This window comes from Apus apus, chromosome 1 (assembly GCF_020740795.1).
Source record: "Apus apus isolate bApuApu2 chromosome 1, bApuApu2.pri.cur, whole genome shotgun sequence".
In the NCBI taxonomy this organism is placed as follows: domain Eukaryota; kingdom Metazoa; phylum Chordata; class Aves; order Apodiformes; family Apodidae; genus Apus; species Apus apus.
In genome coordinates this window covers 163,619,892-163,643,394 of record NC_067282.1, presented here as the reverse complement: position 1 = coordinate 163,643,394, position 23,503 = coordinate 163,619,892, and the positions used below count along the sequence as shown (strand labels likewise).

The 23,503-nt window shown below is 42.6% G+C and overlaps 2 protein-coding genes across 2 annotated transcripts in view; one reads left to right on the top strand and one right to left on the bottom strand.

Annotated features, from left to right (window-relative positions):
* The window catches only part of SLC6A15 (solute carrier family 6 member 15), a 1,002,329-nt gene that overhangs the window by 57,109 nt on the left and 921,717 nt on the right, over positions 1-23,503 (bottom strand). The gene's annotated exons all lie outside the window — the stretch shown is intronic.
* TMTC2 (transmembrane O-mannosyltransferase targeting cadherins 2) overlaps positions 3,326-23,503 on the top strand; it is a 249,038-nt gene continuing 228,860 nt past the window's right edge. Inside the window, exon 1 of the mRNA XM_051608986.1 lies at positions 3,326-3,670. Within this exon, the coding sequence (XP_051464946.1) occupies positions 3,588-3,670 (83 nt within the window). The 5' untranslated portion in view covers positions 3,326-3,587. The remainder of the gene's footprint in view (positions 3,671-23,503) is intronic.

Here is a 23,503-nt window from a genome sequence, read left to right as displayed (position 1 = left end):
TGTATGTATTCAACTAACTTGACTCCCTTCCTTAGATAACACCAGCTTATGCTAGCCTGCTAACAACAGCAACAGTGTGGGTGTTTTGAAATGTGCCAAAGTTTACATTTCTGAGCCTCATTAAGTCACATCTTTGGATGTAAATTACATTGTTCAAAATGATGCACAATATGTTATGAAATTTATTTGACGGTATCTGAGCAGAAGAATTGGCAAAAAAATTAATAAAAATCCACGTGATTATTCTATTAGTAACATTTAATATCCAGTTACCTCATTCTAATAAAAAATCCCAGCAGCTTTCAAGGGGTTAGCGTTTCTCTTCTCAGATGCTTTGAGAAATTTGGCACAAATATTTTCTACAAGCTCCAGCAAATGAACCCAGAGTATAGAAATTGAAGTGCCTAATCTAATCCGTTGAGGGATCTGCACCACATGCATTACCCTGACATTTAAGGGCTCATAGTCAGTGACCGGTTAACCAAATCTGTCATTGTGACAGACATGTATTTCTACATGCTGTGCCACAACTTAATCTTTCAGGCACAGTTTAGGTGAAGTATATTGTAGCACAGTGACTCAGAAGCTGTAAAGTCTTTAATGAAGACTTCCAGACTTGCATTAAAGCAGGTAACTTTTGATTGCCATATTTGCAATAAAGCACGCGAATTTGTCTACAAAGTTATAGACAATAGATCAGCTGTTAAACTGCATAACCCTAGTTATCTTTACAATTGCTGTTATTGTGTCTTGTAACAACCCTCCACCTCTTCCCTTTTCCCTGATATCAGAGTCTGTGACAATGACTTTCTGGAAGTGAAGGTTATTTTGGAAATGGCTGCTTAGTGACATATCTGAACTTATAAATTACCTCTTTTTATACCTTGTGATTACTGTACATTACAAAGTAAATTTGCTGTGAGTCTGAACATTATCTGACATCTTCAGAAGATACAGTAAAATATAATGTTGTTCATAACTCCAGTGCCTTTATTACTTTTATCTAACTGAGAAACAGAAGGAATTCCTCTAGCATGCCCTCTTGTTTTCTTTGGTGGTGGTGTTTGCTTAACAAGGCCGATAGCTTTTACGTTGAACTTGTCTACAGATTTCTGCACTGGGTCTTTCCACCTGCTGCCCCCAGCTTGGCCTGGTGTGCAGGATCCCAGAGCTGACAGGCAGGGAGGTACAGGCACATGTCATCCATTTCTTTCTACAGAGCAGGTTTTCTACATCAGAGAAAGCTCCTGTTGGGAGGACACTTACCCTTTGTTTATACAGAGAAATGTTTCTGTAAGGTGCACTCATTACAGACCCTTCTGAATGCAGCTGGATCCACTTGGACAGGCTGGTGGAGCGCTCATGCTACCTCCAGCCACCACCCTAGAGCACTGGGAATGGCCAGCAGAGCTGTCACTCTCTGCACAGACTACACATTTCATCCCACCCTTTCTTGACATTTGGTTTTATTAGCCAGCGGCAGGCTTTGTTAAACTTTTTTCCTGCAGGATTTGTTTTGTTCCAGCCCCCATCGGCCCCACTCAGTAGCCCTGCCTCTTTTAAGGAAAAATTCATAATGCTTTTGATGGAGAACAAGAGACTTCTACCAGTGTGACTCAGCAGCAATTATACTGTTTTTTTTTTTACACAGAGTTTATTAGGATGTTCCAGAGAGGGAGCTGTGCAAACCTAGTGTGTAACCTCAGCAATCCTGCTGCAGCAAGAAGGACTAAGTCACGATTATTGCGATCTTGGCAATCGCCAAGATTGTTGATTATCGCGATCTTGGTCCAGAAACACATTGAGAAGGAGCTTTCAAAATTAAGGATCACAGTACTTCTGACAACATGTACCAGCTCTTTAAAATCTAGGTTACTATGTTTTGTGCTTCAGGCTCAAAAGTTTAATGCCAGATCAATGTGATCCGCTAATGGCTTCAATAAGGCCCGTCAAAGCTTTAATATTCTGAACAAAATGCACCCTTCCCCCCATCTGCAATTACTGCCACTGATGGTGATAACACACCCCCTGAATCTAAGTAAAAGCAGCTGAGATGTTTGTGACACTTGGGGCAGACTTCACAGGAGCACTTTAAGCAGTGCTTTGAAAGAGGTCTTAATGCACTTAGTATATTTTGAGGTTGCAAAGAACAGCATTAAATAATCACATAGGGGAGAAAGAAAACTTGTTAAAAGCTCCCCAATTTATTAGACACAGCTTGATGTACAGACTCCCATTCTTCTGGGACAGCATGATGTGCCACTTGATGGAAATCATGAGGAAACAGTTATATAAAGGGCTGGCTAGCAGAAGAGGAGGCAACGTTTTAAAAACTCTCTTAAAAAGGAAACAAGCAGCTTCATAGATCCAAACCCTTTCCATAACTTCATGCCTCTGAATCTCATGAAGACAGTTTTGGTGCATTATTTCCCACAGCTGGGTTTCCTGCTTGGGCCAGTTATTCGTTCTACTCTCACCTCCTGGCTCAGGCTGGGCCCACCTCACCCCTTGCAGGCAGCACCTCCTTGTGGGGCTGCCCTGGGAGAGCCCCAGGTTGAGGTGCTCCTTGCCTTGGGGTGCCTTCGTCTCCAGCCCCCCTCTGCCAAATTTCAGTGGTTTACTTTGGTTTTGTTTAACTGGCAGCTGAGTGAAGAGAGCTCCCTGTGGATGTCCATTCTGACAGCAAGAGGAACAGCAGGCTCAGGGCAAGCGGGAATGTGGAGCCCCACGCTCTGGTATCCCAGCCCAATTGTATGGGCCCCTTTTTTCCCACTATCGGGTTTCCATCCAACCTATGCAGAGGGGTGGGGTAAAAAGCAGAAAGAGAAAGGGAACAGGAAAAGAAGGAAGATGGGAAAGGGAAGAAGAGAAAAAGGGAACAGAGCAAAGGGGATGAGAAAAAAGAAATTTAAAAGCAACTAAAAAGAAACAAAAAAACCGACAGGAAGAAGAAGGAAACAAAAAAGTCAGAGAGAAAACTGAAAGGGAAAAGGGGAAAGAAAAAAAACAACCCTGACGAGGAGGGCTGTGCCGAACCAGCAGCAGCAGCAGGAAAAGCCCTACCAGGCACACGAACCACCTCCCGCCGCTGCCGGGGCGCGGGAGGGGCGGTGGGGGAGCGGGGGGGCGCGGGGCGGGGCGGGGCGGGCGAGAAGGGGCGGGCGCGGGGCGGGCCCGCACGCAGGCGCGGTGGGAGCCCGGGGCGCCCCACGCGGGCGCTCCCAGAGCCTCGGCGGCGGCGCCCGGCTCGGCAGCCAGGGGGGCGCGGGCCGGGGCTGGGCGGGAGCCGGAGCAGCGGCAGCAGCGCCCGGGCGCTGCGGGAGGAGGGCGGCAGACGCCGCCGCGACCTGCTCCTCTCAGCCCAGCTCAGCTCAGCCGCGCTCTCCCCGCCTCTCGCCCCGCTGCCATGGGGTAGGGGGGCGGCGGTGGCGCGGGGGCACGCCGTCAGGCTGCGGCCGCCGGCGGAGCGCGGAGCGGCGCCCCGCGGTAGCGGGGGGCGAGAAGGGCAGCCGCGGCGGGGCTGGCGCGGGAGGCCGGGCACGGGGGGCTGCCCCGGTGCGAGCGCGGCGGCGGCGGCAGGCGGAGAGATGATCGCGGAGTTGTTGAGCAGCGCCCTGGGGCTCGCCCTGTACCTCAACACCCTGGGCGCCGACTTCTGCTACGACGACAGGTAGGGCGGGGAGCGGCGGTGCTGGGCGGGCGGGGGCTGCCCACCTGCCAGGAGCGGGGCGGTGGCCGCCCCTCTCGGGGTGTCCGGGGCAGCACGGGAGGGTCCCGGCGGCTCCTCGGCTACGGGTGGCCGTGGCGGCGCCCGCCGCTGCCGGGGCTTTGACAGCTCCCGTGCGGGCTCGGTGCCCTCTAGCCCTCCACGATGGGAAGGAACGTGCTACTTTAACTTGACGTGTCCTGGGCTGATCCCGCCGGCGCGGTGTAGACGGGGTGCCCTCTGCGCCGGGACCGAGCCCCGTGCGGGACGTTGCCGTCCGCTGTCGGGCTTCTCGGGGCGGCCGCGGGGACCAGAGCCCCGCCGCCGAGGATGGGCTGGGCTCCCTACCTGCTCCTCTCCAGAACGTACCTGCCTTCAGAAGCTGCTGAAAGGCACTGTTAGTAGTTGTGAAAACTCCAATTTGTGCCTTTTCCGGTGACTTAATCTGATCACAATTAAAGCAGATGCATAATTAAAATGTATGAGGGAGAACAGCACGCCTGGCTAGACTTATTAACCGTCCTGGGGTGTTTCATGCTCCATTGGAATTAAACCATCCAAAAAAGTGAGGACGGATTGACTTTGACAGCTTTTCATCGGCCTCTCTCTTTGGTGGCGAGCGACCGTCCTCCCCGGGCGCGGGCGAGCCCCGGCCCCAGGCGCGGCTCCGGCTGCCGAGACGGTCTGGTCCGGCCCTCCCGGGGGGCAGCACCCGGCCCTCCCGCCGCCGGGGGGCTCGGCGGCACGGACCGGGGTGAGCGGGAGTGCCGGGTTGTGACCGGTGGGTCTCTGCGTCCTGGCTGAGGTTCGCGGTACCGGTGACTCTCCGAGCAGCTGTCAGGCAGGGGCCGTGCCTTGGAGGTGTTTGTGTGAGAGGAGGGACACGGGGAAACACGGAGAGATGGGATGGGGGATGCGCCTGGGCAGAAAAATGATGTTGCTGAAGGAACTGAACTTTCCGGCGTGCCGGTGGGATGCGAAAGGGTCAGTTATGTCTTCGATTAGGGATTTGCCTTGGGAAATAACCTGCCTGTCCTGGAGTCAATTAGTTACTAAACTTGGAATTTTCCTCCCTTATGCTGTATTATGGTGCACCTGCCGTGTTTCAGGATATGTCACCGCTTCCAGAATAACCTCCCTGTTTTCAAGGGTTGCTGCTATTAAACCGATTATACTGGAAGTAAATGCCAAGTGTTAGTCCTGGTCCAGGTCTCCGGCTGGGAACAGTGTCGGCCTTAGAATGTGGCAATTCAGGTTTCAAGTCCTTCAGCTCATTTACATGCACTTGAAGCCTTGTGAAGCAATTAAGTGTTTTTAGGTTTCCATGAGCCTTCCAATCATCTACAATGATTTTTCTTAAGCCTACTTTAACATTGCAAAGCTTCACTCACAGACAGCAAAAGAAAAAAAATATCTGCTGTTGTTCTGAAATGCAAGATCTGAGTTGGATCAATAGAAAGTAGTGAATATTTTAAGACACTGACACTATTTAAAACCCGCTTGTTATTGTTAAGAACTGTAGGAGTTGTGGAATATTTATGTAACCCTAAATAGCGTATGCTGTAATAGCTAGGCAAAATTGGGTTGTTTAAGGACATGCCCATCCTGCAGGCCAGTTCGAATTGGGTAGGCACAGAAAGCAATTTGAGGTACTACCTGCTGCTGTTGATGTGGAGGTCAAGATTACTCGTGATCTTGCCTGAGTGTGCTTTAATGCAGTTAGAAAATAGTGATACTGGAGTGTCAAGTTAGAAAGGGGTGGAAAAGATAATCACACCCTGTCTTTACCGGTACTAATCCCACGCTGTTTAAAAGGTGTTCTAAAATACTGCTTTGTGTGTATGTGTTTACCTCCTGACTAAATAAAGTACTTCTCATCGATGTAGCTAAGATGTAAGCGTTCACCAGAGTGCTCTGAAAGCCAGTTAATGGCATTTCTGTAGACAGGGTCATCTAATTAGAATGTCTTTCAACTGCGGCACTGGAAGGGGCAAGGCAGAAACGGCTGTTGCATGCTAGTAATTGTTGAACTAGAAAGGGTTATCTATTCAAAGAAGCAGGCTCTCAGACCCAAAGTATTCTTTTAACTGTAATCACAGAATCTCACTGCCCCACAGGAGCCGGCTTGAAACGTAAGACTAGAAAAGAAGGTCGATGCTGGAGCTGCAGGACACAGCCCTCCGTGTGGGAGATGGATCATGCTACTAACTTTAAGTGAATCAAGATTGTGCATTTAAGCTGGGAACCTGCAGTGTTTTGTTTCAGGACGGCAGCATATTGCCATATTTTTTTTCTGCTTCTTTTGCTATTATATTGAAATTACATCAAACTGTTCTTTTTTTTAATATAGTGATCAAGCTGACTGTATAAAGGGTGTCTGTAATTGCTTTCTGTTTTTTTTTTTTTTTTTTTTTTTTTTTTAATGTAGGTTGGGTAAGATTAAGTGGCATCGTAAAAACTTCTTATAGCAGAATCAATTTCCCAATGGTAAAACTTAATATTTTAGCAGCAGCACGGCACCAAAACAAAGACTGTATGGACAGTGATATAACAAACTTGCTTGTAATCTGGGGTTTATGACTCTGTATCAAAGGATTCAATGTATTATTTCCTACCCTTCACCCAGTTAAAGTTAAATTGAATGAATTTAAAGCTTGAGGAAGTTGAGTAAGCAAATATATACATCCTTACTTCCCATCATTAGTCTGCCTACCTTGTTTCTTTCAGGCCAGACAGATATGTGGTATGCACATAATCAGTGCAAATGTGATCTTTTTTGATCAATGGACTTATTGATTACTTTGAATGAAAGTGACAGCCTCTAAACCTGAGACCCCGTGTAAAGAAGAATCGCTGTGGGTTTTTTTTGTTGTTTTTTTTTTTTTTTCTGTAGACCTAGAAAACACAAGCTTTTGCCACCTTGTTCCCTGCTAGTGTCATTCATGTTGTATTTCCTAGAGATACATTTTGATTATTAGGAGGAAAATCTTCTCCCCATCTCAAACCTGCCTTGCTCATCTTGGGACACATACATCTATTTTTTCCCCCTCTTTTGTGCTTCTTCTATTCAAAGCTGCATTTGGCATGCAGTAACCCAAAAGAAGAGATGAACGTGGGAAGGGAAATATTTACATGTTGGTCTAATGCCACAGTGCGCTTGCATTGCTTATGAGTAAAGGTAGGTTTATTGCTGAGCAAAATCATCTGGGAACTGGTAACAAGGGATAAGGAGAAATGCAATTTCTATTCCTGTGGATGCATTGAAGATCTTGCTTGTTACACTGTGTTATGTCCAGCTTCTTGCCAGATTAGGGGGGGCTAATCTGCTCATGCAGTTAGTGTTTCATGCTAATATCTGCCAGTATTATGGGAGGGAAACCTATTGCTGCAATTAGGCTTACACATCTGTGTAATTATTTTTCCCTGCCATTTAAGCCTCACGAAAAGTAGGCAATTTGACCTGTGGATGCCTTGCATTGAAGTTGTAGCCCTTCCTGTGACCTGTGCTAAATAAGACAGGTCGCTGTCAATTTGTAGCTGGGGCGTGGAAGATTTAGTGCTCTGCATATCTCAGGTCATGCGCTGCCACCACGAACACGCCAAAAACAACTCATCCATTGAGGTGTTCCTTTCTTCTCCCAAATGTCAGAAGAAAGGCATATTTTAAGGAGAGCATTAGTAGAAATCTTCATCCTCGAGTGATGTGTTTTCTCTGTGGTTCATTGACAAAATTTGTGCTCTGGAAAATGGGTGCAGTTTTGACTGTCTCCATGTAGGACTCTTCTGTGAGATTTGGTAGTGCTGACCAAATTTCTCTAGCTTGTGCTGCATTTTATTTAGCAGGCCTGAATGGGGCAGCCTTGCTGATGGTAGAAAATATCCAACAGCCTCGTTTCAAAGTCACAGGGCAAGACTGCAAACTGCGTTGTGGAAATCCTGATAAATGCTTTCACCCTGTAGTGTCAGACTTGTATCATTTAAAAATAGGCCGAGCCTATGCACATTTGACTGTACCTCTGTTGGGTCTGCCACATGAGATTTAATCTAGCAACTGACCCAAATACGTGCACTAGAAGAACAAGTGTAAGAACACTGGGGAAAATTGCTTGCCATCTGTCTTGTTGTTGTGTGTGTATTATTAATTTACATCTGTGATTTTTATGGCCCCTCTTTGTCATCTACTCTCAATTTTTCAGCTCCAAGTGCACCTCTTCAGCAGCTCCAGTTTGCAGGTGGCTGCAATCTTCTTAATGCCAGCAGTGAGACTGGGGTTGGGGAAAAGTGGGAGAAGGGGATTTACATGCCTTCTCTGTAGTGTTTTCCCTTTGTTGCTTCTTTTGCATTCTCTCTGTGCTAATTTCAAGTCATCATAAAGATAGTTTGTGTATGAAACGGGAACTTTAATGTGTCGATAAAGAGCAATGTAACCCAGAGAAGACACCTGAGTAACTGAGGCTGTGTAGTTTTCAGGTATCGTAGCTGGGTGTCAACCAATAACTGATTATTTAGTGTGATGAACCTGGCATTATCATATTCTGTTAATATGATACCAGTTACATTTTTAAATGCTGAACATAATCTGAAAATATATTTGTTTTTTGACTTTAAAAAAATGTTGCTGCATAAAAAAATGTGTTGAATGGAACACTTTGATCAAAATATGAGATCTTAGTTTCATCAGAGTAGTGTGATGGGGTTGCTTTTGGTTTGGTGGGGTTTTTTTGTTTGGTTTTTTTTGTGTTTCTTTTTTTGTGGTTTTATTTCTTTTTTTTTGAATGGAGATGCTGTAGTGTACAGGTTTTTGGAAGAAAAAAAAAAAAAGAAATTATGTCCCTGCAGGCTTTATTTTAAGATTCTTGTTGCATATGTAACACTAACATAAACTGAGTCACTTCTGGTAGCTGGTTCCGAGAATAAATTCATGACTGTTAGCAGACAAACTCTCCTTGAGTACAGGGTGCGCCTCATGTGCAGGAAGTTCCTCCAGTGCACAATGGAGTTACAAATTCAGATTATCCATTTTCTCCAGCATCTCCCATATGTATTCCAGCTGCACTTCTGAATCCTTTAAGTTTGCCAGAGTGAAAGTTGCTCAAAAGGCTCAGAAGCCTCTCATCTCAATTTGTTAACCATCTGATAGCTGCAAGAGTGCTGAATTAGAGCTCCTTTGCCTCCCTCATCTGGAAGCATGCCCTTCCCTCATTGTGGGCTGCTAGGATTATTTTTTTTTTTTCCTTTGTGAAGTTGACTGAAGCAGACTTTGCTGTTTGTTTATGGAATTTCTTTCATTAGCTGAAATATTTAATGCTGAAGCTGTAGATGCAAGCCTGCTGGCAGCCTGTGGTAGAAGTTTCTCCAAATACACAGTTGGAGAAACAGACGAAATGTGAAGGCAGAGATGCCTATTCTTATTGTTATGCATGTAAAAGTGAATCAGTTCTTTGGGCCAGTGTTTTAGATAACATTTTTTTCATTTTTATTTCTACATATTTTATAGGTTTTACACAGTTTTGGGTTAACTGTCTTATTTATAAAAAAGAGAGCTTATTAAACTGTCCATTTCAATACTTTTTTCAGCCTTATTTTTTTTTCCAAAATGCTTGTTTGAAAGATAGAAGCATTTTATCTGGAGACTGAAACCTTATGCTGAAAGTTCTTTGTTCTCTGACACTTTGGCCCTCAGGTTTTAAATTAATTTTGGAGTTTCTCTTGATTGTGGAAGTCTATTGTTGGCCTTTGAGGCTTGGCAACCTTTGAACTCCCTGTGCTTTCCCGTTTGGGGTGACTGATCATATAAACTCTCTATCTTCCTTTAAAGTAAGAGCTTGTTCTGTGGGCAGGTTATTTAAGTCAGGATGGCACTAGAATTTCATTTCTTCTAGATTGGGTTCTTAGGTTGTATTCCTGCAGTCTCAGGATAGTCCTCTAGATTTGAGTGATTTGTCTTATTGCTTGCACAGGTGGTCCCTCCCCAATAAGAGTGAGACGGTGTAAATCTTGTTATATCTTTCCCAGTTTCAACCTCTGCAGAACTGCATACTAAACCATTTTCCTCCAAGGGCCAGCCCTTTGAGTAAAAATAAAGGAGCTAGAGGAAATTGGTTTTTGGAATTGCACCCTGCATTTTACTTCACATATCAACTTTACCGCTCAGTTTGCTACCTCAGGACAGTTGAAATATCCATTGGATCTATGAATAGCTCCTAACAGGCATCTCCAAAGGCAGTGGTGTGCGCTTTGCTTCTGTCTTCAGAGGATGCTTCAGCCTAGCACAGGGTTGCTGTGTTTCCTTTCTGACAGCTTACTGCGAAACAAAGAAACATGCTGCATCACTGGGGCAGCAGCTAAAAATCAGCTGATCTGTCCATCTCTATTTCACTTAAAAGAAAACTGTTAAATCAGACCGTTTGAAGCTGGTGAAACTTGGCCACCCAGCCTCCGTAACTGGGAATGGCTGCTCGATGTGCTTGGATGCTCTGCCACCCTAGCCTTTCCTGGCCTTGTTAAGCTTCAAGGGGGAAAAAAAGTGTTTTCCTTGAATACTAATCCTGTGTTCCCTGGGACACTGTGAATTACTCTGTTAGCCTTCGTCGTCCTGGTGGCTTCACGAAGAGATTTTTCAAGGTTTCAGTTGGAGGTAAATAGTGCTCATTTACTGTCTTCATATCCCTTCTTTCTTTCTTTCAGCTCTTCAACTTTTTAATTGCTGTTTGTTTTATTGGAAATATTGTTCTTTCAGCATAAGCTGTGTTGTTTTTTGTATTTTAGTTATTTTGATTTTTTTTTTTCCCAGTGGTTTATTTAAATGGCCCATATTCATGCTTCAAAAACCGTTAAAAATCAGAGTAACTTCTAAAAAACCATGTAGGTGTATATACTATCGCTATAGTAAATAGAATAACAGATTTTTGTTATGCCTAAAACTTGAGACTAAGTCTTTTTTGACATCAATCTTCCAGCAGAGAGCTGGACAGACTTCCCATTAGTCTGTCACAAAGGCTCCTTAATTTATTTGCAGGGGTCATTGTTGACTGCCTCCTTCTCTCCAGGAGTTAAGCATGTTTGCCTCGGCAGTGCTGCTGGTCCCAGCTGGCCCAGGAAGCTGGAGACTGATAGGTAATTGAACGAGGATTTTCCACATTGTGATACAGACCATTACTGGTAGGTGACTGGACTGATCTGTGGCATCTTCTATTATTCACCATCCTGTCAGTAGGCAAAAAACCCCCAAAACAACCCTGCCCTGACCTCTGGCCTGTGGTTCAGGGGAGGACAGTTTTATCTGAATTTAACATCCTGTTTCCAGGATGGGTGTTTCTGAACTTAGCATTACTCTAGGGTATTTTGCTAATGAGAAGACTGTATGATTTTAACTCCTGTGTGTTTTAGCCAGCTAGTCTAGTATTAGTTCAGAGAAACAACACAGTAATTGGTAGCAGAACTATTGCTGTAAAGTCTCTGCCAGTGCCTGGATGCTATTTTCATGCAGCTTGGTAATTTGCGTACTTAAATCCTAAAAAAGGACTTGAACTCTTGAAACAGGGTCACGATTTGGTGGCCAACATTGTCATGGAAACAAACCCACTCAGCAGCAGCCTGAACTGTTCCTAGATCTCTATCCTGTCGTCCTTTCCCACCCCTGTGGCTTTTTACATAAAACAGTAACTGGTTCTGGGCCCAGCAACCAGGCTCCAGTGTGCCTTTCTCCTAATCACTTTCCATCATCACTGCAGAATAACCTGCACCGTATGCTTAGGCCACCCTTCTGGTGGGAAACTGGTCTTTGAACCCACTCAAATCTCTAAATAAAAGATAGATAACGCACAAGTATTTGTCTGTAGTCCCAACTTAAAGATAACATTTCATTTTCATACATAGCATTTTCACTTGCTTGGCTACCTGCTCCGAGTAAGTGTGACTTTAATTTTTAATTGCTTTTCTGAGAACCTTCTCTCCATCTGATGCAGGGGAATGTAGCTCGGAGGTGGATGGCTCTCTATGAATTAGATACTTTAGGAGCCTGTGGCTTTCTGCATGGGCTCTGGGCAGTGTATTGCATCCCAAGTGCCTTTACAGCATCCAGCCTCCAGCTTCTATGTGGGAATGTTTCTCAGTTGCCGATGTTTAGAATAGCTCATACGTTTTGCTCAGTAACTATTGAAGCTGTTAATGGTTATTTACTTTGGTATTAAAAAACCTAGCATGTACAAGTTCCAGTGTATGACTAAAGCTCTTTAGAAGTACTGTTCCACTGAAAGTAGTCTCTTTAAGTTGATGTTCACAGTGGTTTTAAGGTGACAGAATTACTTAGTGGAAGGAAAACGCCCAAGGCAGTGGGTGTTGCCTACTATAAATGTCTTCAAGAATTAACACTGGTACCAGGAAAATAAACCTGTCTGTACATGCGGGTCAGCTAAGCCCCTACTGGGGAGTATCACAGTTAAAACCAAGCTCCCAAATCCACCCAACCAGCACCAAACGGTTCGGTTTTATCAAGGAGCCCCTTGATATAGCTTTATCCAGATTCCAGTAGGAAATGAAAGAGGAGCACCTGTGTAAGAAAGAATTGGTGTGCTGAAATTGCCTGTAAAAGGTAGACAGAGCTGTTTTGTACCTGTCATCATTTAAAGTCTAAATGTTCAGTGTATGACTGGTCTCTGTTTTGGACCCACGTATCTTGCTTGCCTTCCAGCCCAGGGTGTTTGAGATGTGTTTTAGCACGCTCAGAGTTCAAGCTGCTGTAAGTGAGGATGTATGTTGTCCAATTCAAGTTCTTCATATATTAATGTGTTACACATTTCACAGACTTTAGGAGACACTTTGAAACGAAAGCTGCAGTTTGCCGGACTATAGGTCAACATCTTGGAGGCAGTTTGGAGAGAACTAGAACTCCTAATCCAGAATTGTTTTATTTTCTGCAAATGGCTAATTTTTTTCAGGTCTCTAACATGGAGCCTTGAAGCGGGAGTTCATTCCAGAAATCAGCCACTTCTGGGACTTTGACTTTGCTGTCTTGAGCCTTGCGTGGCTTGGTTCCATTACTTCCAGAGTGTGCTTTTGATGAGGGGCCTTTGAAAGGGCATAGGACACTGAGACACCTAGAAGTCTGCTTTTTGAAGCATATGGTGCCTGTGCTGTTACAGGCTGTTTAGTACCATCTTATTTCTCTTCTGCAGGCTGCTCCTGTTGGTGCTTTGAGCCTTTTCTGATACTGTAATAGTACTGTAACATAGGAATGGTCTTGGTTTCCTTTTACAGCCTGACAATGTTCATGGGCTGGGAGCAGTTATATTTGGCTGGCTTCTTTGTTATACTGGACTACTTTGAGACGGGGATTTGGTCCAGTTGGAAATTCGGGTGAGATGCTTGCAATCACCTCTGGCCATTAGAGTAGCTTTCCTAAACTTGAGTAACACCAAATATTTTTCTTACCAACGTGGAAGGAGCCTGTGCTGCCTTCAGTGTGACTCTGTGGGTGTAAGAATCCACTTGTAGCTGTTTTTCTGTAGGCTATGAGCCTTCTGCTGTATATTCTCTTTCATGCTTCATACGACTTTTAAAAATACATCTTCTTCTTTTCAAATAAAAATCTGTCTGAAGGAACACTGTGCCTTGTCATATCTTCTCATTTCCAGCAGTTATGTGAAGGTGCTGTCATGCCTTCTCTTGTACTTGATACTGTATTTATTTGATTTGACTGCTTAGTGTGGCAACAGTGTTGATTGTTTCAATTATTTTAATAGCCAGATAAAGAAGAAATTAGACTCAGAAGGGAGGCATAGGCTCAAATGTGAGACAGTATCTGAAGAAACCTTATTTTATGTTACACATCAGCCCTCTAGATACCACTAAAATAAGAAAAAATATCTGTCTTGGCTTAAGCCCTTGCCCTTTTTGTTGCCAGAATTCATTGGGGAATCATCTTGGACAACTGTCTGAATTAATTTGTGAAGCTTTGTTTGGAAGTTTGGCTTGTGGATCTCTAGCAAGGTCACTCTTGTTCTGCCAACCTTTCTTTGGTCTTCCATACCTCCTCTCAACCGCCATGGCAAAAGAAACACTGTGCAGGTCTTGGGATGATACTTCTAGGTATGGTATACATCTAGCTGTGTATTTCCTTGCTGCAAAATCTTGAATTATAACAAGAAATTCCTTGCAATAAATCACAGCTAACTATGCATACTTAATTTTCTTCCATTTCAGTTGTACTTGAAGAAACTTTTAAAGGTTTTTCCTTTTATTTTCAGTAGAAAAAGGAGGATCAATCTTGAGAAATTAATGTTAGCTGCAGAAGAAAGGTTTCTTTAATGATTTGTAATTAAACTTCTGATCTTTTACATTTGTATAATTAAAGCAGAAGAAAACTTAGGCTTTTTGAAAGGATCTGAACTAAGGTTCCAGTGTCAAAAAATGGTTTAAATGCTGTATGGCTGCATAAATAAAGCTTGCTGAAAGAAAAAGTGCTAAGAGAATGATGAAAAAATTTAAATAAAATAGCATTTTTGTGTGTAGCAGTTTTCATTTTGCACCACAAACAGTACTTTATAGCTTCTTTGTAACACCACTATACTTGAATAAATTTTCTATTTGTGTGAAAAGACATAGCTGTGTGTTCTATTCCATTTCACATTACATTACTCATCTCTTGTATGTAAATCACTTGGCTTGTTAAAAATGGTAGTATTTTTCTTTAATAAACATTATGCTTCTGGAGAGTTCTCAAGATGCACTTTTTTTTTTTTAGGAGAAAGACTTTAATGTGGGGAAAGGCCACAGAGAAAGTGGTTGGCCTCAAGTTAAAACATTGTTGGCCTCATGCTAAAAATGCAAAACCCAAGCTGGATCACTCCAGAGTACTGTCTATCCTGGTGTTTGGTGCCAGACTCATTCATGCTCTTGCTGGGCTTTGAAATGATGGCTGAAATCAGCTCTGCACCAGGGCTGCAGAGCTGCAGCTAGTGTTACAGGGGTGGTTGTGGTGATGTGGCTGGTGGAGTTACTGCTGGCAGGTGAAGCCCAAGATGAGATGGAAGCCTTCTGCACCCCAACAGGCCTGGGGGTCTGTGTCTAGATGTGCCCTGAGCTACTGTGCAAGTCATTACATCTCGTACTGCTTCTGCTTCCTCTCTCCTTGTTCCTGCTTGTAATGTGATTGCAAACTCTTGGCAGACAAAACTGCATCCTTGGTAGATCTGTTGCATTGGGTGGGTCAACGTGGCTCAAGCCTTGATAAGGGCATCTAGCTATTTTAAAATTATGGCTTGGACTTAAAGAAGGGAAGTCTAATGGAAGTTCCTTTACATGCTTTCCACTTTCCATAGAATTGCTAGGTGTCTAGATGCTGTTTAGCCAGAGCAGTTTGGTTATGGATTTTCTTAAGTGTGATCTGCTGTAGCACTGTACTTGGTTTTGGTTACAAAAAGGTCTAACTAACTCTGTTTTGATTCAGTAGGTTTGTATGCATGCAAAAGACTTGCCCTGATTTAAGATGAACTTAGATACTTGGAGCATCATGCCCGGCTGGTACAGGGTTAAAACCAAAAAGAAATATTGAATGTCCGGGGAGCAGGAAGCTAGTTGGGCCTCTGGAATTTAGAGCCTGCTTTTAACACTTGACAAAGAAAATAACAAAGTTATTAATAAAAAAGTTGATGTTTATAAGCAAACCTGATTTGCTGAGGTACTTGAAACCCGTGAGAAATTTTGCAAGAAACTCTTCTCCTCTAGGGGACAGTCAGCTCTTTCTTTAATTTTTTTCCCCTAAATGTTCCAATTTTAATAAATATGTGCAATCTTTTCAAAATACGTTTAAAAGCCACCTAATTTAGGGGCTAGGAGAATGCCTGATGAGGTGAGGAAGGGATTCCACAAAAGGCCTTAAAGAATATTTGCTTTCACCTGGTTGCGTGCAGCATACCTGATCAGCTACCTTGTAATACTAATGAGTATTAATATTTGGTATTTTACTCTCTTGAAAAATGGTAAAAACACTGACTGTTTAGGACTAGCTTTATAATTTTGTCCATATGATACAAAGATATGTTCTCAACCTTGAATTTGTATGGAATATAGCTAGTTTTTCTGGAAAAGAGAGGCTTTGCTGTTCTTTATGCAGCTTTAGATCTCTGTGCTCCTTGGGAATAGTGTTGGAGAAGGAGACTTCTCTAAGCAGGGAAATTGGATAGTGCAGGTCTGCAGGTACCATGATGATGAGTGTGATACACATACCCTGAAAGGCTCTGATGCAGTAGCTTGTAGGAAGGTACCACCGTGTTAAGCACATCTTCCAAAAGTCACATGCTGTGTTTGACATTTAAATACACTAACTTGGCTCTTTGCTTGGCTTGTTCTGAGCATCTTGCAGACTAAAATTTGTATATTTTGTTGAGGCTTCCTGTATTGTAGCACATATAGGCAAAGATTTTCAGTTTGTTTGCATTAACTGAATTGTTAATGACATGAAAAAGTGTATGAGCTTAGTTTACAGTGGAAGGTTTAAAATTTAGTTTCTCACTGCTGCATCCTAACGTTATGATACAGTTTTATGAGTAAGTATAATGACTCTAAAGCATGAAAATAAAAAAACTATACCACAGGTGAATATAAGTACGGAGAAGATTACTGGATTCCGGAGTAAACACTATTATGTGCTTTATTCTTCTGTACATATTTAGAAAATAATCTTAACTACATGAATGAGAATTCTCAGTAATGGATGGGATTAAAATCAATTTATTGAAATCTTATTTATTTCTGATCTAGTGTAATTTAAACAGTTCTGCTTAAAAGTATAAATCGTACTGAATCTTACTGTGGGCAAAGGTTTAGGGACATCTGTTCATTGTGTAGCATTGTGGGAGTGGTAGCGGAATGTTTTTGCTTGATTAAGGTCTCTGAGAGCACTTTATTTTGCATACCTCTTTCAAGATAAGAAACTGTAGGGAAACATCTGTGTATACAGTATGAAAATGCACAATGTTATACCTTAGATAGAGCTATATGGGGGTGAAAAGATACTAGTGAGTGCAGAATATTTGTTTTCCATCCTTACTTTTCATGGACTGGAATCCTGTATGAAATGTGTGAGGTAGCAGGACACAGTCCTGCTAAGGAAGAGCAGATGATGTGATAATTCTTAGCTTGAACCTGAAATCATACCACTTAATGCTTTGCCAGGAGTAAGTGAGCACACTTGTAGAATAAGACACTGAAAGAAGACTGTTTATCAGGCTGTATTTTGTATTGTAAAATGCAAAAAGAATCCTATTTGTAAAAGGCAAGTTGCACTTAATATGCGTATTTAATTGTACGTATAATAACAGACAATTTTTCATCTTATCTATACTTGCAGTGCTGTCTTCTGTCTGCACCAGCAGTGCAGATCATGGAGGGAGTGATGAACCCTTGCAATCAGTGAATCTTCCAGCAGAGCGATTACATTAGTATCAAATTATGCCCTTGGGAATTTTTAAGCTTGTGAATATAGTAAGCAGTATGGTAATCAGAAAATGCAAGTTGTTTTTTTTTGTATTCAAAGTACCTTTGTTTTTTTAATAATTATTCTGAATTTCAGCAGGAACTCTTTGTACAGCAGTAACTTCTACTGTTTTACTTTCTGCAGCAAAGGGTCTCTGTTGACTTTGCAGTTTTTGGGTTTCCTCGTTTCTTTCTGTCGAAGGTTAGAAATTAGGTACTTGGGTCACCTTACACTACCCATGCAAAATAAAAGTAAATGAAGAATCAAGGGCAGAGACTGTATTTCAGCTATTGCTTCAGGAACTGACTAAACCTTGATTGAATTGAATTCAATTTAGATAGGTTGAATGTTGCTGCTGCTCTAATTAAAGAAAGAAGACTGCAGCTATCTAATCTGTTTTTCTTTGTGTCTCTTGTACCTGCTTGAAATTTATTCTTTTTTGAAGTACAAATGAGTAAGTGAACTCTCCAGCTAAGCAAAATCAGTGTTTGTGCCTTGATGATTATGCATTAACTATTTAATGCTTATTGGAATGGAAAAAATTAATAGATTGGAGAGGCTGAATAGCCTGCTTAGTAATATCCAAGAGGAGGAAAAATATGACCTAATAATCTGCTTTAGTGATGAACTGTTTACTGTGTCCTAACTTAGTCAAGGTCAAGATAAAAGCAAATAATTTTGTAGGTCCTAAATGCCAGTAAGAGATAAAATGGCAGTTTATGTCTCGGCCTTGCAGCTAAGACCTCAGTTTTACAAACACTTGGACATGTGTACAGCTTTTCAGATGTAAATAGTCCCTTTAGATGAAATCTGGGTCCGACTGGAGTCAATGGTAAAACCTGTGGCAATTTAAATAAGGCTAGAATTTAATGAATGAGTTCAGTGAGACTACTTGTATACATAAAGTTAAACACATGGCTAAGTGTTTGCAGGATAGAGGGCCTGCAAGGATATGAGAATAAGACCCCTGCGACGCATTTGAAGTCAGACACCTCTTTCTGTTGCATGATGGAGAGCCACAGTGAGGAAGTAGGTGAACCTTTTGGGCATTAACACACAGAATATATAAAACATGATAAATAACTGCAATTCATAAAATGCTTGGTTGGTCCTAAATAATGAAGCAGTGAAAATGTTTATGGGCTGTGCTTGTTCTTGTAATATATTTTTATTTTACATTTTTTGGCACAAATGAATGTAAGGAGTTAGTATCATTGTTATGTTTTAGAAAAACGTAGTAGTGGGAGACACTTTCTTTTGGAAGGAAAATTACATAAAATAAAAGTTAAAAGTGAAAGGCCATCTCCCCATTCCTCCCAGTCTACTACTCAATCATAAGAGTCATGCAATACCTGATAATTGTGTCAACTGTTGTAATCACCATCTGTATTAACTATTTAACTTCATATTGTACATGGTAAAGAAACACTGTGGGTATTACCATAACTGTGATGGTTCACACCATCTGATGGCTCTCCCCTCCAGATGTTTCACTGGTTTGCAAATTTGATTTGATTTGCAAATTTGCTTTTGCAGCAAAACAACTGTCACATACACTAATAGATCTTTGTCTCTCTCTCTGTGCAGAATATCTTTGCAGAGTCTAGTTTCACCGTTCTTGGTGATAAATATTATTTCAACAACTGCCCCCTTAATTCTGTGAGATTTAGATAAGTGCAATTTCCCAGTTTGTGAAGGAGTCCTAATTTACGTTTCATAACACACACACAACCAAGCAATTAGCATGAAGTCTTACAGCAGCCTGACAGTCCTTTGTGCCTATGGAAACAGTTACACAATAGTGTATGTGCAAATAATGTTATCAGGTGCCCTTTGTGTGTGCTCACCAGTTCTACCTGGAGCATACTAAAAAGCTGTAGTCTAATTCTCATTTAAAATCACCCTGCTCTCTAGTATGATGAACTTGCATAAAGAAAGAAACAACGAGGTCTTAAGAAAATAATAGCTACTATTAATTATTTTAAATTACTTCATTTTGGCATGCTGTTGTGGCTGTTTTTTCTCTGTGCATGGCTTTAAATGGGAGGAACATGACACCCTCACCCCCTCACCATGAGGTTAAATTCAGGCTGCAACCTTTCGTCCTGCCTGAAGAACCTGATCTCCTTTTATAACTTGATGACCTGACTATTGGACAAGGGAAAGGTTGTGGATATTGTCTGTCTGGACCTTCAAAAAGCATTTGACACGATTCCCCATAGAACTCTCATAAAAAACTGGCTGCTCATGGCGTGGATGAGCATATGATCTGTTGGATCAGGCACTGGCTGGACAGTCGGGTCAAAGAGTGGTGGTCAATGGAGTCAAATCCAGCTGGAGGCCAGTCACAAGTGGTGTTCCTCAGGGCTCAATGTTGGGACTGTTTCTGTTTAACATCTTTATTGATGATCTTGATAAGGACATAGAGTGTATTATCAGTAAGTTTGCAGATGACACCAAGCTAGGCGGGAGTGTTGATCTGCATGAGAATAGGGAGGCTCTAAAGAGAGACTTGGACGGATTAGATTGTTGGGCTAATGTTAATGGTATGGGCTTCAACAAGGCCAAGTGCTAGGTCCTGCACTTGGGCCTCAACAACCCAATGGAATGCTCCAGGCTTGGGGAAGTGTGGCTGGAAAGCTTCCTGGCAGAAAAGGACCTGGGAATTCTAATTGACAAGTGGCTGAATATGAGCCAGCAGTGTGCCCAGATGGCCAAGAAAGCCAATGGCATCCTGGCTTGTATTAGAAATAGTGTGACCAGCAGAAGTAGAGAGGTGATTGTCCCCCCGTACTCAGCACTGGTGAGGCCACACCTGGAGTATTGTGTCCAGTTTTAGGCCCCTCAATTCAAGAGAGATATCGAGGTGCTGGAGCGAGTACAGAGGAGGGCAATGAAGCTGGTGAAGGGCCTAGAGAATAAATCTTATGAAGAATGCTTGAAGGAGCTGGGAATGTTTAGTTTGAGAAGGAGGAGGCTGAGGGGAGACCTCATCAGTCTCTACAACTACCTGAATGGACATTGTGGAGAGGTTGGTGCTGGTCTCTTTTCACAGGTAAGTAGTGACAGAACAAGAGATAATGGCTTCAAGGTGCAACAGGGTAGGTTTAGACTGGACATTAGGAACAATTTTTTCACAGAAAAAGTGGTTAGACACTGCAATAGGCTTCCCAGGGAGGTGGTTGAGTCACCATCCCTGGATGTGTTTAAGGGTCGTCTGGATGTGGTGTTGGTGGGTATGGTTTAGGGGAGAACTTTGTAGAGTAGGAATGATGGTTGGACTTGGTGGTCCGAAGGGTCTTTTCCAACCTGAATAGTTCTGTGATTCTTTCCTTTGTCCTTCCTCTGTCTCCTTACAGGAAGCTGCAGAAACTTGTCTCTTCTCCAGGTTGGAGACTGATATTGCCTGTGTGTTTAGTTAATGGAGGAGAACATAGCAGCTCCACTATCCTGCTGATTGTGCAGTCCAGTTGTTGTTGGGGAGTAGACAGTGGAGACTTGGTGCAGTGGGCAAGTAGGAAAAAAGGTAAATCAGCAAGGCAGTAGGAGGTTCAGCACTGGTACAGAGCTCTCCAGCTGTTGTGTGCACAGGTGTCTGAGAGGCAAATACTTTCACACTTCTCAGTGTTTGTATTTCTTAAAGTTTGAGATATTTCTGTCTCAGTCATTTAAGATGCTGACTTAATTCCATTCACTGCAGTTGTATTATGCCACTGCATAGGGAGTGATACCTTAGGGTTCTTTCAGGAGCACTTGGGAAGAGATTTTCTGCCCTGAGGAGCTTCAGACTGAAAGCTGTTAGAACAGCACAGGGAAAGAGGCAATGTATGCATAGTGGTCCTGTGTGTTGTTTAGAGGTACAAGAGCCATCTAAATGTTATAGTGACACTGAGGGAAGGTCTGGAGAAAGGGGAAGACAAGACAGAAGGTGTAACAGGTAAAGGTGAAATGAGATATAGCCCAAGGTGGCTGTTTGGTGCATGGGATGCTGAGGATCCAAACCCAGTATGCAAAGCAGGAGAGAAATTGCTCTTGGCATGTGAATGCTGCTAGTGTATTGGCTGAAAGAGACGTGAGCTCTAGAGTTTGGCAGTCTCAGCTGTTTCTGTTGTCTGGGTCAAACTGCTTAAACCAAGGATGCTTGCATCATGGAAGCTCACTTGAGATTCATCACACCATTGGCACAGCCAGTAGGTCTGAAAGAGGTAACTGCTAGCTGTGAAAATAGGGATGAGCGGTTATCATCGGTGCTGTTAAATCTGGTCAGAGGGTACTGAGGAAGCCTGTTCAGATATGGGTTTCACTTCTGCCTTTCATGAGATTTCAGCTTGGTCTTTTGATCTGTTCTCTCTCTGTCTCCCTGAGTTCATTTTTTCTCATGTTTCCTACAATGGAAAGCTAATAAGACACATACAGAAAACAGATGCTGGAACCAAAGTAGGAAAAATGAGCAATAGCTTCATTAATAGAGTTAGGCCCATCCAAGGAGAAAGACACAATGTGGACTAAAAAAAGAGAAATTGTTTTAAGAAAGAGAAATAGATCAAACAGTGTGACTGAGGACAGGCTTAGCTGTCGCTGTGTGAAACCGAGATGGCTGTAGAAGCTATGGCTTTGTTGTTGCCTTGTTTGGCTATTTCATACACTAAGTCCTAGTTTGGGACAGACAGTGACAATGCAGAGCACTGCTGCTTTCAGCTGGCCCTTGCCAAGGCTGCTGTGTGGCTAACAAAGCACTAGATTTTAACCTAGTCTTGGCAATAGCAGTTCAGATGGAAGGCCAAGCTGAACTATAAGCAGAGACAATGCTATTTTTAGGGCTATGTATGAAGTAATGGTTGATGTTATAAAGCTGTAGAAACTCTTGGAAAGTGGCACAGTGCCTTCTGCTTTGAATATTTCTCTGAAGAAGTTTTCCAACTCTCAACGTGACAATTGACTGTGAATTTGAAACACAGTGTTGCACAGTATGTGGCATTCGTTTATTATCCCATTATTAGATTAAATGTTATGAATTGAACAAATATTCTTTTCCCTGTGTTTGCTTATGATATTGTTATAGAAGACAAACATACATCTTTAATGCAAGGTAAATGGGCTCCTCTTTTTTTTTGAACTTAGTCTTCTTTCCTATTGTGTCTACCTAAAGGACAAAGAAAAACTTAATTTTTACATTAAAGAAGAAATGATTAGTAAAGACACATTATACTCCCAGGCCTCCAAGACTTGTGGTCTGAAACTGGAAATGTAGCCACAAGCAACGTTTTCTGAGACCAGCTCAATATGGAGTTTTATTGAAATGTTTGGTGGATGCACTCAAGTGTGTTGAATGAAGCTTTAGAAAATTTCCTGCATTTCCCTACTTATTGCCTAACTTTTGATGCTGGCATGAGCTTGGTAGAAGTGCACCATGCAATTTGACTGCTATTAATTTATCATGAAAAAACAGAACAGCAGTAGTTCCCCGTGCATGTTCATGTATCTCCCTCTTTGATCCTAAAACTGCAAGAAAATGCTCTGAGATTTTTTTTTGTTTGTTTGTTTTTTAGATGGGAGAAATGCTTTAGAGTGCTATTGGCCATGGCCTGTGTTCACTTTTAGCTGATGCAGCATTTCTTATAGTGCATCCGTATTCTGTACATGGTGAGATCTGGGTTTTGTGCATAGCAGCAGAGCTGGTCTGCAGAAGGTGTGGGAGCAGCCTGCTTGCACAGAGGAACCAGGAACAAGTACAGGGAAAGCTGCCTTGTACCTTGGCAGTACTGCTCTCACCACAGCTGTTGGTCAAAGTGGTATTAGGAAGCATGTTCAAGCAGTAAGCATTTAATGGCAATATTCAGAAGGCAATACCAGGAACTATTATACATGAAGGTGAAAAATACTGTGAGCCTTCAAGAATGCTGTTGCTTTTCTTAGCGTGATTTCATCACCTGCTTTGGTGTATAGTTAACTATTTTATGTCCGTGTGGCAATAAAAGTCAGTTTTCAAGGGATTTAATTGGCATTTTGAAGACTGCAGATATAAGGGACAACTGCAGTCTCTGTCCAACCTAATGGAGAACTAAAAGCAGAAAATCATCCATGGTAAGGGCTGACATGTGAGCCATGTATACTCTTGAGTTCCTCTGAGGTCTAAATATACCTACATAGTCTGAGCTGAAACAGCGTTGTATTTTTGCCTCAATGTTAATCTGTGTTATTTGGATTTAAATATTTCTGCCATATGCTACAGTTGTGGTCTGTCATCAGAGCAGATGTAGCCAGAAAGCTGAGATGGAGACCAGTGCCAGACTTAGTAAATGGTTTACCTGCAGTATGGG